The sequence below is a fragment of the Chelonia mydas genome, chromosome 11, assembly GCF_015237465.2.
Source record: "Chelonia mydas isolate rCheMyd1 chromosome 11, rCheMyd1.pri.v2, whole genome shotgun sequence".
Lineage (NCBI taxonomy): Eukaryota > Metazoa > Chordata > Testudines > Cheloniidae > Chelonia > Chelonia mydas.
Window position 1 is genome coordinate 31,676,150 of NC_051251.2, and position 13,820 is coordinate 31,689,969.

The following is a 13,820-nucleotide window of genomic DNA, read 5'->3' on the forward strand; positions in this document are numbered from 1 at the left end:
CCACCAGCTTACCCAACATTAGGTCCATTGTGATAATAACTGCATGTTCTGTCTGTTCCATCAGAAAGTTTAATTGGTACTCTGCTGATCTGAAATTACAGGCATGCTCCCTGATGGATCAGCCAGACTGAGGAATGTTGGGGAAAATATATCCCACAGTTTGGGATTTGTCTCCCCAGCCTGTAAAATAAATCTTTTAAGGGCAACTTTGCAGACCACCTGTTGGTCATATGTGGAGTATATAGGTTGCATTGCAGAATTAATCCACTATATTTCTTTTTGTTGTATATAGGTAAATTAGTTTTCCCCTATGTTTAAGAAGATAGATATTTTGTGGTTACTATTGGTTTATATTTGTTCACTGTAATCAAAGTTACAAGTTATCTTTTGACATTAAATAGTACAATGGAATTCCCTTTTTAGGAGTTCTCTGGAACTTGTCCTCATGTGATGCAGTAAAGATGACAATCATTCGAGATGCTCTATCAACACTAACTAACACTGTGATAGTTCCACATTCTGGATGGAATAATTCTTCCTTTGATGATGATCATAAAATTAAATTCCAGACTTCTCTAGTTCTGCGCAATACTACAGGATGCCTGAGGTAAATCACCGTGTTCAAGATCTCTGTTAACATAGTAATCAAGTTATACAACAATGTATTCAAATTCCTTTTAAATTGCAAATTCTTAAATAATATAGTTGTTACATCCTTTTTAACCCTCTTAGTTCTTCCTCGCATGCCAATTAGTAGGAAAAGGGCATAAATACAAACTTAGGAGCTCAGAGGTACTATTTTATGAATGTATGAATGCTGCTACTTGGTAAGGATTAAGCTTCTATTGTTTTTGTGCTCATAGCTAATCTTTTCATTATTAATCAGTCACCACTGTCTTGATACTGAGGGTACTGTCCATTAAACTTATTCTTTCAAACCTTGAATTAACTTGAGTAAAGTCATCTCTACAGAAATCATGTGATAATATTCACATCACTAATAAGATTATATAAAATATAAAACTTAATTTTGATGAAAAATACATTTGAATTCTGAAGCATATGCAACTATTTAGAGACATTCATTTTTAATGAAAAACCTAAGTAAGAAAACTAGGAGTACTTTGTTAGATTGAATATTTTAAACATTACTGACAGCAAACAATGTACAAAAATTAAATAGACACCATCAAGTTAAAAATTGTTCTATTGAATTAATTTTTTACCTGCTATTGTTACAAGTAATATATGAGATTACTATAAACAAAAGCAATTAGAGACAAATATTTTTTTCTTTTTTCTATTTTTTTATCCATTTACCTTCTGCATTTGACACTTTATGTATAGTCAATTCACTGTTTCATCTCTTGTTTAAGCAGGTGTTTCAAACAGCAGTAAGAAAAAAAAAAAGAGCCCTTTTAAAAATAGGAAAACATAAAACCACAAAAAATGGCAGGGAATTTAGGGGCCACATGCAGTACAGAGACTACTTTTTTTTTTAATTATTTTTAATTGATGAGATTTCAAGTTGACTTTGTTCCTTTAACCCAGTGGTTTTCAAACTTTTTTTCAGCCACCCAGTTGAAGAAAATTGTTGATGCCCATGACCCAATGGAGCTGGGGATGAGGGGTTTGGGTGTGGGGGCGGCTCAGGGCTGGGGCAGAGGTGAGGGCTGTGGGGTGGGTTCTGGAATGAGGAGTTCAGGGTGTGGGAGGGGGTCAGAGCTCTGGGCTGGGGGTGCAGGCTCTGGGGTGGGGCCGGGGATGAGGGGTTTGGGGTGCAGGAAGGGGGTTGGGGTATGGGAAGGGTCTGATCTTGGGGATGCAGGCTCTGGGGTAGGGCTGGGGATGAGGGTTTTGGGGTGCAAGAAGGAGCTCTGGGTTTGTGGGGGGGCTCAGGGCTGGGGATTGGGGCGTGGGGTTGGGGCACGGGCTTAGCTTGGGTGGCTCCCTGTCAGCAGTGCAGCAAGGGTGCAAAGGCAGGCTTCCTGCCTGTCCTGGCACCATGGAAGCGGCCAGCAACAGGTCCAGCTCCTAGGCAGAGGTGCGCAAGTGGCTCCTCACGGCTCTCGTCTGCAAGCCCTGCCCCCCCCCAGCCACGCCTCAGCTTCCACTGGCCAGGAACCAGCCAATGGGAGTGCAGAGCCAGTGCTCAGGGCGGGGGCAGCACAGGGAGCCCTGTCTTCCCACCCCCACCCCCAAGAGCCAGACTTCCTGCTGGCCGCCATGACCTAGTGCCTTACATTGCACTACCCAATACTGGGTTGCAACTCACAGTTTGAAAACCACTGCTTTAACCTACACAGTTGATATACAGTGCTACAATAGAAGCAGGGGGATTTCCCTGGATTTGGTGGTGGTCATTTCACATACTGGAATACCGCTAACCTATCCCTGCCAACTACTGCTTTACTCTTGAGTCATAAAGAGACTTTCTGAAGACCAATTTCTTGTGTGTGTTTGAAACACACCAGATTGAGCCAAATGGCATATTTGCTTGTAATTTCCCAAAGTAGATTATCAACCAACTATATAAAAAGAGTTTCCTTCTGCAAATGATTTGATTAGACCATTACTTGTATATATGTATGACAGTGAATAACATACATAAATACAGAGTATTTTGATTGACATTCTTATTGCGTTTTAACACTTTAGGAATCTAAGCTCTGCAGGAGAAGAGGCAAGGAAGCAGATGAGGTCTTGTGAAGGGCTGGTTGATTCTTTGCTATATGTGATCCATACATGTGTGAACACATCAGATTATGACAGCAAGGTGTGTGCTTATTTTAACTAAGTAATTTCTAGGTATCAGATTAGTTGTCTGATGTGCCATTTTTGTTTTGGATAGTGCAAGTCAGCCACAAAACTCTTGAGCTCTACTTATTTTTACAAAACCTTTTCCACCCCTACATTTATTTATTCACAAAATCAAATTCTGTTGTGGAACACAAATTTATTTATTCTGTGTGTTTAATTCTCACAATGATGAAGCACCCATTGGGGGGAAATAATAATTAGCCGTTACCATGCTTTTTCTCTTGAAAACACTTTTTAATAAATGCCTAATTAATCCTTTTTAATAAATGCCTAATTAATCCTCATACCACCTCTGTGAGGTAGGCGCCTATTATCACTAATTTTATAGTTGAGAAAACAAGCAGAGACACTATAATTTACCCAGAGCCATAGAGAGAGCCATTGTGAGACTGACAATTAGAATTTGGGAGTTCTTGTTCCCCGGTCCTGTGCTCCAAAAATATTTTCACCTGTACTTGATTTGTTTTATATGCTGTTTCACCATTTGTGAAAGTATATTAATTACAGGATATCTCCATACTTTGGTTTCCAGACAGTGGAGAACTGTGTGTGCACACTGAGAAACTTGTCCTATCGCCTAGAATTGGAGGTACCTCAGGCACGTCTGCTGGGTATAAATGAATTGGATGACTTGTTAGGGAAAGAATCACCCAGCAAAGATTCAGAGCCAAGCTGCTGGGGGAAAAAAAAGAAGAAGAAAAAACGAACTTCACAAGAAGATCAGGTTTGTATTTTTCTTCTATTATAAAAACATCAAGTATTGTTTTTCCAATAGTAAAACACTGTGTCCGGGAGAAAACTGACCATATCCAATAATATGGTCACTATATCCAATATTTTAAATTATGATATAAAGAGTTGATTTCAATTTTGCTTAAACCAATATACTTACAGTTAATGTGTGTTTCTTTCTCAGTGGGATGGAGTTGGCCCTATACCAGGATTTTCAAAGTCTCCTAAGGGTGTGGAAATGCTGTGGCACCCATCTGTAGTGAAACCATATCTAACACTTCTAGCAGAAAGCTCCAACCCAGCTACTTTAGAGGGCTCTGCAGGATCTCTCCAGAATCTTTCTGCAGGCAACTGGAAGGTATTCTATTAAACCCATCCCATAATCCTGTGGCAAATGAATTTCCACCTCTCCTACTACACTTGTATTTCAATTAACTGTTCTCCTTTAACAACAGTATGACACCTGAGCAGGGGTTGCCATTTCCTAAAGTGCATATGGTGTTTCTCCATTAATCAGGGTTGTTAGTGGTCCTACAGTGCACCCCTCCTATGTTTCTCCATGAAACCCAAAGTCCTGAGAGATGCTCAGTGGCTCCTCTGATGTGGGCATTTTCCTAAACTCACATTGAAGTCAATGGAAATGGAGGATCCTCCGCATCCTGCTCCAAATGCATGACTTCCTTAATACTTGCCTGACCTCAGTTTAGAAAAGCAAAGGAAATGTCAAAGCATAAACTAGAGTCAAGCACAGTGCATTCAGGCACCCTGGCAGTGCCTCTGGCAGTTCCATAATTCCTGTCCCATGCCTGTCTGAACACAGAGCCAAACGTGCCAAATTTCAAGATGTCTTTGTGATGTGGACACACATACTTGGAATTACGATTAATTTAGGGAGATTCCATTTTGTTCCGTTTTTTTAATCTAATTATTTTCATATTCTGTTTGTCCTTGATATTCTATTGTCTAGAGAAACAACAACATGTAGTTTGATATTTTGTATTTTTGTAGCCCTTTTTAAACTCTTACAAAAATTGTCTAATAATCACAACTGTCTTATGAAATAGATAAGCAAATCTATTGTCATTTTACAGAAGTATAATCTGAGGGAAAGAAGTTAAACTATTTGTCCACAACCACTTATGATGTTAATGACAGTCCTGGGTTTGGCATTCAGGAGCTCAAGATTGCTGGGCATTGGCTTAAATCTCCAACTGTACCACATCCAATATTTCATTAATAGTATTCGTAGTTGTCATACAAAATATAAAAATATAAAGTTCTTCTGGTTTTCATTTTTAAATAAATTTACCAATAAAATATGTGAGGGGGAAAACATTGGTAAAGATGAGAAAGAGAAAACTTCGTACACTTCTCTTGGTCTCAATTCCCTTACACTCCTCTCCATTCTGCTCCTTTTCACTTTCACAGTGAAAGGCAATGAAGAGCAAGCAGCAGAAAATGGGTGGCTTATTGGGAATGGCATTAAATTCAGTTACCACTATTTCGAAAAAAAATGAAAATGTGTAGGTTTTTCCCATTGAATACATGTGCCAAAAAAAACTTTGAACACTGAATTGTGGTGGAAAATGACTGCCAAAAATTGAAGATCAATGTCAACTAAAAATGTACAAAATAATAGATGCAAGTCCCACCTCTTCCCAAGTATCAGAACATGGGTATTACAGTAAATGATGGTAGTTGATACCTAATTGGTTATTAACAAGAGCAAGGCAGTATTTTTATTATTTGCTGCTATATGCCAACTGTGCACTCCTGCTTGTGGCCCTCATATATGGTGCATTACAAAGGCAGCACATGACATCTCTTTTTAATCACTTTTATGTATTTGTCATAAAGATAAAAATATTAGTTGCTTTCTTTGCTATACAAAAATAGCTAACCGATATCATTTGGGATTTTCACGCTTTTGCGACTGACTTTTTTAATCAATCTTTTTCCTGAAACACTGTTCCCTTTCTAATAGATTTAATCTCCTTTTTCAGTACATTTCTTTTATTAATTCATATATTTAAACATTGTTCTACAATGAGAACATTTTCAGTGGCCCAGAGGGCAGGCCTAACTCCCAGCGCCAAGTAATGGGAACTGGGCACCCACGTCTTGTGTCTGCCTTTGGAACTGTCCCACTAAAATATGTATGAATTGTAATACAGTAAAAGATAATATTGGTGCTGTTTTAAAATGGTAGGTATGTAAGTAATTGAGTTTTATGTAATAGTTTGCAGCATATATTCGAGCTGCTGTCAGAAAAGAAAAAGGGCTTCCAATCCTCGTGGAACTTCTGAGAATGGATAATGATAGAGTTGTTTCTTCTGTGGCAACTGCCTTAAGGAATATGGCTTTAGATGTTCGCAATAAAGAGCTAATTGGTAAGTATACGTAACTATACTTAAGTATGCAGGGATAGCAGCACAAGGCAATCTTTCCTTGAGTGCTTGTAGGGAGAAAACTTATTTTAGGATGAGAATACACCATTTGATCTAGTTGTGTAGTCCCTTTTATCATATCACATCATTAGAGTCACATACATTTTAATCTTCTTGGGAGAAACAGCTTTTTGGAGCAAGATTGTCTTATTTGTTTGTCTTTAGTCAACCTGTGCAGCCAGTCCCCTTACAGCAGAAAGAAGTTGCTTAAATTCAAACTAAATCAGACAGGAAATTTCATTGTAGAACATGATGAGAAATACCACTCCCCTTTCTTGAAGCTGACTAGTAACTTTGTCAAAGGGCTACAAGGTGCTGTATCATAAAGGGATTTAACAGTTCATATCTCAACACACAAATAAGTACTTTATTCTGACAATATCAGATTTGTTTTGTTTTGTTTCTCCTGCCATAAAAATCCCAACTCCACCAGAAACCAGCTCCAGGTATAAGTATACATATATATGTAATTGACAGGGCTGCTCTTCTAGAGATAAAATCCGCCCAAGCCCTACACCCCCTTTCCTGGGGAAGGCTTGTTAAAAATCCTCACCTATGCAAGGGGGTGTAGGGCTTGGGGGAATTTTGGGGGGAAAGACGTTTCCAAGTGGGCTCTTTCCCTGTTATATTTGTTAGACGCTTGGTGGTGGCAGCAATAAGGTCCAGGGACAAAAGGTAAAATAGTTTGTACCTTGGGGAAGTTTTAACCTAAGCTGGTAAAAATAAGCTTAGGGGGCTTTTCATGCAGGTCCCCACATCTGTACCCTAGAGTTCAGAGTGAGGAAGGAACCTTGACAGTGAACAAATAGAGTTTGTGTTGATTTTATTAGACCTATACGTTGTCTTCAGTCAAATATAGTTGATCATACTATACAGCTGATCATAAGGCATCAAAAGGCTCTAAGTTTTGGCAGGAGTAGATGGGAGCCCCTTTTTAAGTGTTTTTACTCCTTTTTACATTGGAGCACCCAGCAGGTGATTGTGGGCTATCATTTATGCACCCTGAGACTTTATTGTGTGGAGGTACTGCAGGGTTCTATTCTTTCCCCTCTCTTGCTCAATGTCTATGAGGCGAACAAGAAGGCAATAAGAAGATGTGTGCTCCAATGTCTGTAGCATCCAGATGATACCCAGCTGGATCTTTCTAAGTGTAGGAAAGAGAGATACTGGCATAATATTCTTCCTGAGGCTGTTCAACTCTGGAATGGGCCCCCTCTTCTGTCCACCAGGGCCTGGATTTGTTAAGCCTCTGGACATGCTGCAAAACTGATCTAGTTTTCTACAGAATTTTGAGAAGGGGATGGGGTTATTGATTGGTATGGGATAATGTTTTTGTGTGGTTTGACTCTGGTAGTGGGTACATCTATACTGCAAAATGGCAATGGAGGGTACATCTATACTGCAAAAAAAGACCTGTGGCCCCAAGTCTCAGAGCTCAGGTCAACTGACTGAGGCTTATGGGGCTCACACAATGGCCTAAAAACAGCAATGTAGATGCACAGACTTGGACTGGAGCCGGGGCTCTGAGACCCGCCTTTCTTGCCAGGTCTTAGAGTTCAGATTCAAGCCTGAACATCTACTCTGCTATTTTTGTCTCCATAGCACAAGCCTGAATCAGCTGACCTGAGCTCTGAGACTCGATGTCACAGGTCTTTTTTGCAGAATAGACATACCTAGATTTAACTGGACTAATATAATTATTCTACTGGGAATTTTAAGTCTTGTACGTGGACCCCAGAGTTAAATTTTTTTTCCAATCTAAATAAATAAAATCAAAATAACAGTAGAAGTACTGAGAGGGTTACAATTTTCATTTCTTGGAATTTTGTAATATACTTCTGCCACCTTGTCTTACATAACTCTGCATTTCCTAAATTTGTATGTGAAGAAATATTTGTTTAACAACAGTGAGGTTTGGCATGTTTTTGCTCTGAAAACCATATTTACAAAAATTAAGTTTCACTTTAAAATAGACCTGTTATAGTTGGAAAATGTGTGTACCTAATGTTTTGCACATATCTACAAACAATATAATAATCACAATCTTCCAAAAAGTAGATAGAAAGATCCAACCAAGGAAAGAGGAGAAAGTGTCTAATTATGGAAATAATAGGATTATATATAGGGGTTTTTTTTAAATAAAAACCTTGAGGAAAAATCTGTTTGTTTTTAAATGTGGGGATATAAACACTCTAGCAAATGTCAAGGTAGATTGAGCTATTACCAGCAGGAGAGTGAGTTTGTGTGTGTATGGGGGTGGGGGGTTGAGAAAACCTGGATTTGTGCTGGAAATGGCCCACCTTGATTATCATGCACATTGTAGGGAGAGTGGTCACCTTGGATAAGCTATTACCAGCAGGAGAGTGAGTTTGTGTGTGTGTGTGTGTGGTTTTTTTGGGGGGCGGGGGTCAGTTTGGATGAGCTGATGAGCTATTACCAGCAGGAGAGTGAGTTTGTGTGTGTATGGGGGTGGGGGGTTGAGAAAACCTGGATTTGTGCTGGAAATGGCCCACCTTGATTATCATGCACATTGTAGGGAGAGTGGTCACTTTGGATGAGCTATTACCAGCAGGAGAGTGAGTTTGTGTGTGTGTGTTTTGGGGGGGAGGGGTGAGAAAACCTGGATTTGTGCTGGAAATGGCCCACCTTGATTTTCATACACATTGTAAGGAGAGTGGTCACTTTGGATGGGCTATTACCAGCAGGAGAGTGAGTTTGGGGGGGGGGGGGGGCACGGAGGGTGAGAAAACCTGGATTTGTGCTGGAAATGGCCCAACTTGATTATCATACACATTGTAAGGAGAGTGATCACTTTAGATAAGCTATTACCAGCAGGAGAGTGGGATGGGAGGAGGTATTGTTTCATGGTCTCTGTGTATATAATGTCTTCTGCAGTTTCCACAGTATGCATCCGATGAAGTGAGCTGTAGCTCACGAAAGCTTATGCTCAAATAAATTGGTTAGTCTCTAAGGTGCCACAAGTACTCCTTTTCTTTTTGCGAATACAGACTAACACGGCTGTTACTCTGAAAGGTAGATTGAGTTCCACACCCTAGCAGGTACTACACCAAAGGTGCCACCACTTTCACCTTTTGGTTAGCTCCCTCAAAGGCTGGTGGGGTCCCAGTACCAATATATCCCAAGTTGTCTGGTTTTAAAAAATATTGCAGTTTTCTAGTATGCTTAAAAAGAAGTTACTTTCAGAAGCATTTCTTCTGTGGTTAAGGATCAGAATTTCTCCGCTGACACATTATGTAAATACAAAGTTAATACCTTTATGTAAAATTTATCCCATCTATCCATTATTCACAATTATATATAAATATATGTCTTCAATAAAAATCCATTAATAGCCATTCAGTTATCAAAGCAGGCTAAACAAAAAAAATATTTACTTTAGCTTTAGTTAATTTCCTTTGTTTGCAAAGTGATTATTCCTGTTTGTCAGTTGGTAATTGAAATCTGAAAGAGCTGAGATCTAATCTTTTACGGGTGATAAATGAGGTGAACAGAATGTCTGGTAATTCCTCCAAAACTACTGAAAGACTTTTGCACACCTCTCTAAAAGGAAGCCTTAGTATGAGCACCGCTCCCCCAGTGATGAGAAATAATGTCATTTTTCCTGTAGCAATTCTACTTCCCATCAACAATTCCTGTTTCTAAGCTATCCAGTGTTAAGGTCAAGTTGTGCCTTGTATCCCACTTTATTTAGCCAAATTCGTTATTGCGTCTCTTCCTATATGGATGCGTCAGCAGATATCCTCCAGTGTACATTAACATCTTTAAAGTTTTATTTGTGCCATTTTCTGGTAAAGTGGTGGTTTGTGTCCACCTAAAGGCATAAAGAGTTCCAAATAATCATAATATCTGTCAGCAACTAAGGTATGGCTTGAATTAGGGGAAAGAGTAAGTGATAGCAAGTTCCAACATTTTCTCAACCTTTTTATTCCTTTATTCAATTGTTTTTAAACTATCACAATCAGAAGCAATGAACTGTGATCATGCAATAACCACCTATAAATTCAAGTCCTGCCTAAAGAAGATTGGAATATGCACAAGTGTAACGTCTTACACCTTTCTATAAAATTTAAGTTGTTTGAAAGATGCTTAAGTAATCTTTTTGTAACATTGCTTATCTCTTGCTATAAAACAGCTCTGCTAAACATCCTTAACTAAAATAAATAAGCTCACAGATCAGTGTATGTCTGTGTACATTGGCATATGGCCATAATATTTTTTATCAGGCTTTTGCTAATCCAGAAGACAAATGCAATGTATTTTTCATTTAGCAAATTACACTATAGTGTCTCTTGCCTCTGTGTGCAATCTGAATTATTTCAGTTTTCCACTTAGTGTTGATTTTTTTATTCTACTTTCCTCATTGTTGCTTTTAGACTTATATATTTCTTGTCAGAGTGCTTATGTTTCAAATGTAAATTGCAAAGTACATTTCCTAACTTGGTTTATGGTTTTTTGTAGGTAAATACGCTATGCGAGATCTGGTGAATCGCCTTCCAGGAGGCAATGGCCCAAGCATATTGTCTGATGAGACTGTAGCAGCAATCTGCTGTGCTTTGCATGAGGTCACCAGTAAAAACATGGAAAATGCCAAAGCTTTGGCTGACACAGGAGGAATAGAAAAACTGGTGAACATAACAAAAGGAAGGGGTGACAGGCAAGTAGGCAGCTAGATTTGCTAGTAAAATGTTTCTTTAATCTATTTCAGATAAAAACAAGAAAACAAAACTTTTAAAGTGAATTTCCTGCAGAAAAGGAATTTGTTCCTTCGGTTCAGGTTTGCTGATAAGACAAGTAGTCTCCCACAGCTGCAAACTGTATTATTTCCATATAGTACTTGCCAGTCATTTAGTTTGTACAGTATTCTCCATATAAAGTTTCTAGGGGATGTACAGTAATATATTATAGTCAGATTAATTGGACCTATAAGATAAAAGTATCTGAAAATGCTGTTATGAATATTAAACACACACACACACGTTAATAAAACATTATTAAGATTGAAAAGTCAGGCACTTAAAAGTTAGGAAATGCCAGAATTAAGATTGCCTTTGGAACCCTAATCTGGCCCCCTTGTGCATAACATTAGGATAAAGTATTTAATTATACATGATCACATATTATTTTTTCCACAGGACCTCTGTCTCAATCCATGCACAGCATGGAGGTTGCTCACTTAATGAGCAGCTCTTCAATATTTTGTTTTCTCCTTATCATTCAGTGTTTGGTTCTAGGTCTTACTGCACACTACCCAAATCCTGCTCTGAAATAAGAATTCTTAATTTCTTCATGGGCTTTTCTGTGGTGCTCATCACTGTAATATCTGAGTGCTTCCCAATAATTAATTAATTTTATTTTCATAATAATCCTGTGAGATGAAGGGGTATTATCCTCTTTTTACAGCTGAGGACCTAAAGCATAGAGAGATTAAGGTCAACAGTATCCACTAATTTTGGGTGCCCAATATGAGATGTTACAGCCTAATTATTCAGAGTATTTACGATTACATAGCACTTTATATGCTCAAAGCCCAGCTCCCATTACCTTTAGTTGCAACTGTGAGCACACAGTACATCTGTAAATCAGACTCCAAGGGTATCAAGTTGGGCAGCCAGAAAATGAGGGGTGCCTAAGTAATGACCAACTGTGAAAAATTTGAATTAAATGACCTTACTAGTATCACATGGAAACTCTGTGGCAGAGGGAGTGATAACATCCAATTCTTCAGGGCAGCATTCAGCTGCTATTACCATGAGGCCCTCCTATCTGTTGTAGCAGTCTCCTACCTCATTCGTGACACACCTTCCAATTTGTGGAACAAATGATGCAGGGATCCTAAAGACAAGAGCCTCCTTTACCACACCAACCTGATTTATTTCCAGAGATGTTCCATCCTGCACGCCGAATTACAAGCACTAGAGGGGTATGGGACATTTTGCCTATGGGTTTCATATATATTTGCTGAAAGTAGAGGAATTGAGACTCACAGATCTTGGTTTCCAGTCCAGGTTGTGGAGGAGACAGTGATCTAGTGGGCACAGACACTACCATTTCCTCCATGCTTGACCCCTTCTCTCCCATCCTCTCCAACCTGTCCCAGTCTTGTCTCTACCTAACCATTATCTCCTTGCCCTGTCCCAGTCCCCTTGCCTACCCATTCTCATGGCTTCTTATCCCAGTCCCAGTCTCCTTGACCAGTCAGTCCCTGTTCCCTACTCTGGGCTTCTTGTCCACTCTACAGCTCACATTCCTCCTCCCTCCCCACTGACACCCAGTCCCAATCTATCTGCCCAGGTTTCTCATCCAATCTCAGTCTCCTGGCTCCTTATCCCAGTCTTTTTGACCAGTTAGTCACAGTTCTCCCCCCTAAACCTCAGCTCCTTCTTCTTCAGGTAGGTGCAGCTCTGTATTCCACTTAGGTGTTTGCGCACCAGAGCTGGAAATTTTACCTTTCAGAACCCATAGAGGGGAGGTCTTTATGCCGTAGAACCTCCTTTAGCTATATGAGGTGTGACAGGGTCGGGCCAGATGGCTTCAGGAGAGTAATAGAAGGCAGATATATTAGCCCCAGGTTAAGTAGGTCCCTTTTCCCTGGGTAAGGTAACAGGGAAGGTTCTAGAACAATCAGGAACCTTCTGGAGACAATTAAGACAGACAGGCTGATTAGAACACCTGCAGCCAATCAAGAAGCTGCTAGAATCAATTAAGGCAGGCTAATCAGGGCACCCGGGTTTTAAAAAGGAGCTCACTTCAGTTTGTGGTGTGCATGTGAGGAGCTGGGAGCAAGAGGCATTAGGAGCTGAGAGTGAGAATGTGGACTGTTGGAGGACTGAGGTGTACAAGCATTATCAGACACCAGGAGGAAGGTCCTATGGTGATGATAAAGAAGGTGTTGGGAGGAGGCCATGGGGAAGTAGCCCACGGAGTTGTAGCTGTTGCACAGCTATTGCAGGAGGCACTCTAGACAGCTGCATTCCACGGGGCCCTGGGCTGGAACCCAGAGTAGAGGGCAGGCCCGGGTTCCCCCCAAAACCTCCCAACTCCTGGTCAGACACAGGAGGAGTCGACCTGGACTGTGGGTTCAGAAAAACGGCCAAGCTGAGGGCTGCCATGAAGCTCCAAGGCGAGTAAATCTGCCAATAAGCGCAAGACCCACCAAGGTAGAGGAGGAACTTTGTCACAGAGGCAATGCCACCCTGACCTCCCTGTGTTCCTTCTTCTGCCCCTGCTGGAGTCACAGCTCTGTGTGATTTTCACCTTGCAATCCCTCTATTTTTAGTGACTTTTCTAGTTGTATATAGTTAATTAGTACCCTTAGTATAGCTTGCATCCAGATGGTCTAGTTTGCAAAGTTGAACCTTCACCCCTCTCCAAATGTGGATCAGGATGGTTTACCATCCGACTCTTCACCCCCTAGACAGATTGGTTCATCTTTCTCAACTCGTCCTGGACTCCTTGCCGTGGTGGATGTGTCCAGAGAACATTTGCCAGGGCATTCCCTCTTGCACTTGTGAACCAGATCTGCTGTCACTGATGCCTCCCTGATAGGTTGGGCAGCACACCTGGGCTTATGAAAGTTCAAGCTCTGTGGTTGGAGCAGGAGTCCTTATCAATTTGCTGGAGCTTCAGGCCTTCTACAATGCAGGTCATGCTTTCCTGGACCATATTGGGCTCAATGGTTACAATGATACCACCACAATGCATTATGTGAACAAGTAAGGGGGGAATGTGTTCCAGGATTCTGTCCCAAGAGGCAATCAGGTTGTGGCAGTTCTACATCAAGGAGAGTGGTGATGGGGCAGC

The 13,820-nt window shown here is 40.4% G+C and overlaps 1 protein-coding gene across 10 annotated transcripts in view; it reads left to right on the forward strand.

The window, feature by feature from the left end:
* Positions 1-13,820, forward strand: part of PKP4 (plakophilin 4) — a 246,876-nt gene that overhangs the window by 217,990 nt on the left and 15,066 nt on the right. For all 10 annotated transcript variants that reach the window (XM_037912431.2, XM_037912434.2, XM_037912432.2 and 7 more), the window contains 6 exons: positions 424-607; positions 2,659-2,776; positions 3,353-3,544; positions 3,737-3,910; positions 5,792-5,942; positions 10,479-10,674. In XM_037912431.2, coding sequence (XP_037768359.1) covers positions 424-607; positions 2,659-2,776; positions 3,353-3,544; positions 3,737-3,910; positions 5,792-5,942; positions 10,479-10,674 — 1,015 coding nt within the window. The remainder of the gene's footprint in view (positions 1-423; positions 608-2,658; positions 2,777-3,352; positions 3,545-3,736; positions 3,911-5,791; positions 5,943-10,478; positions 10,675-13,820) is intronic.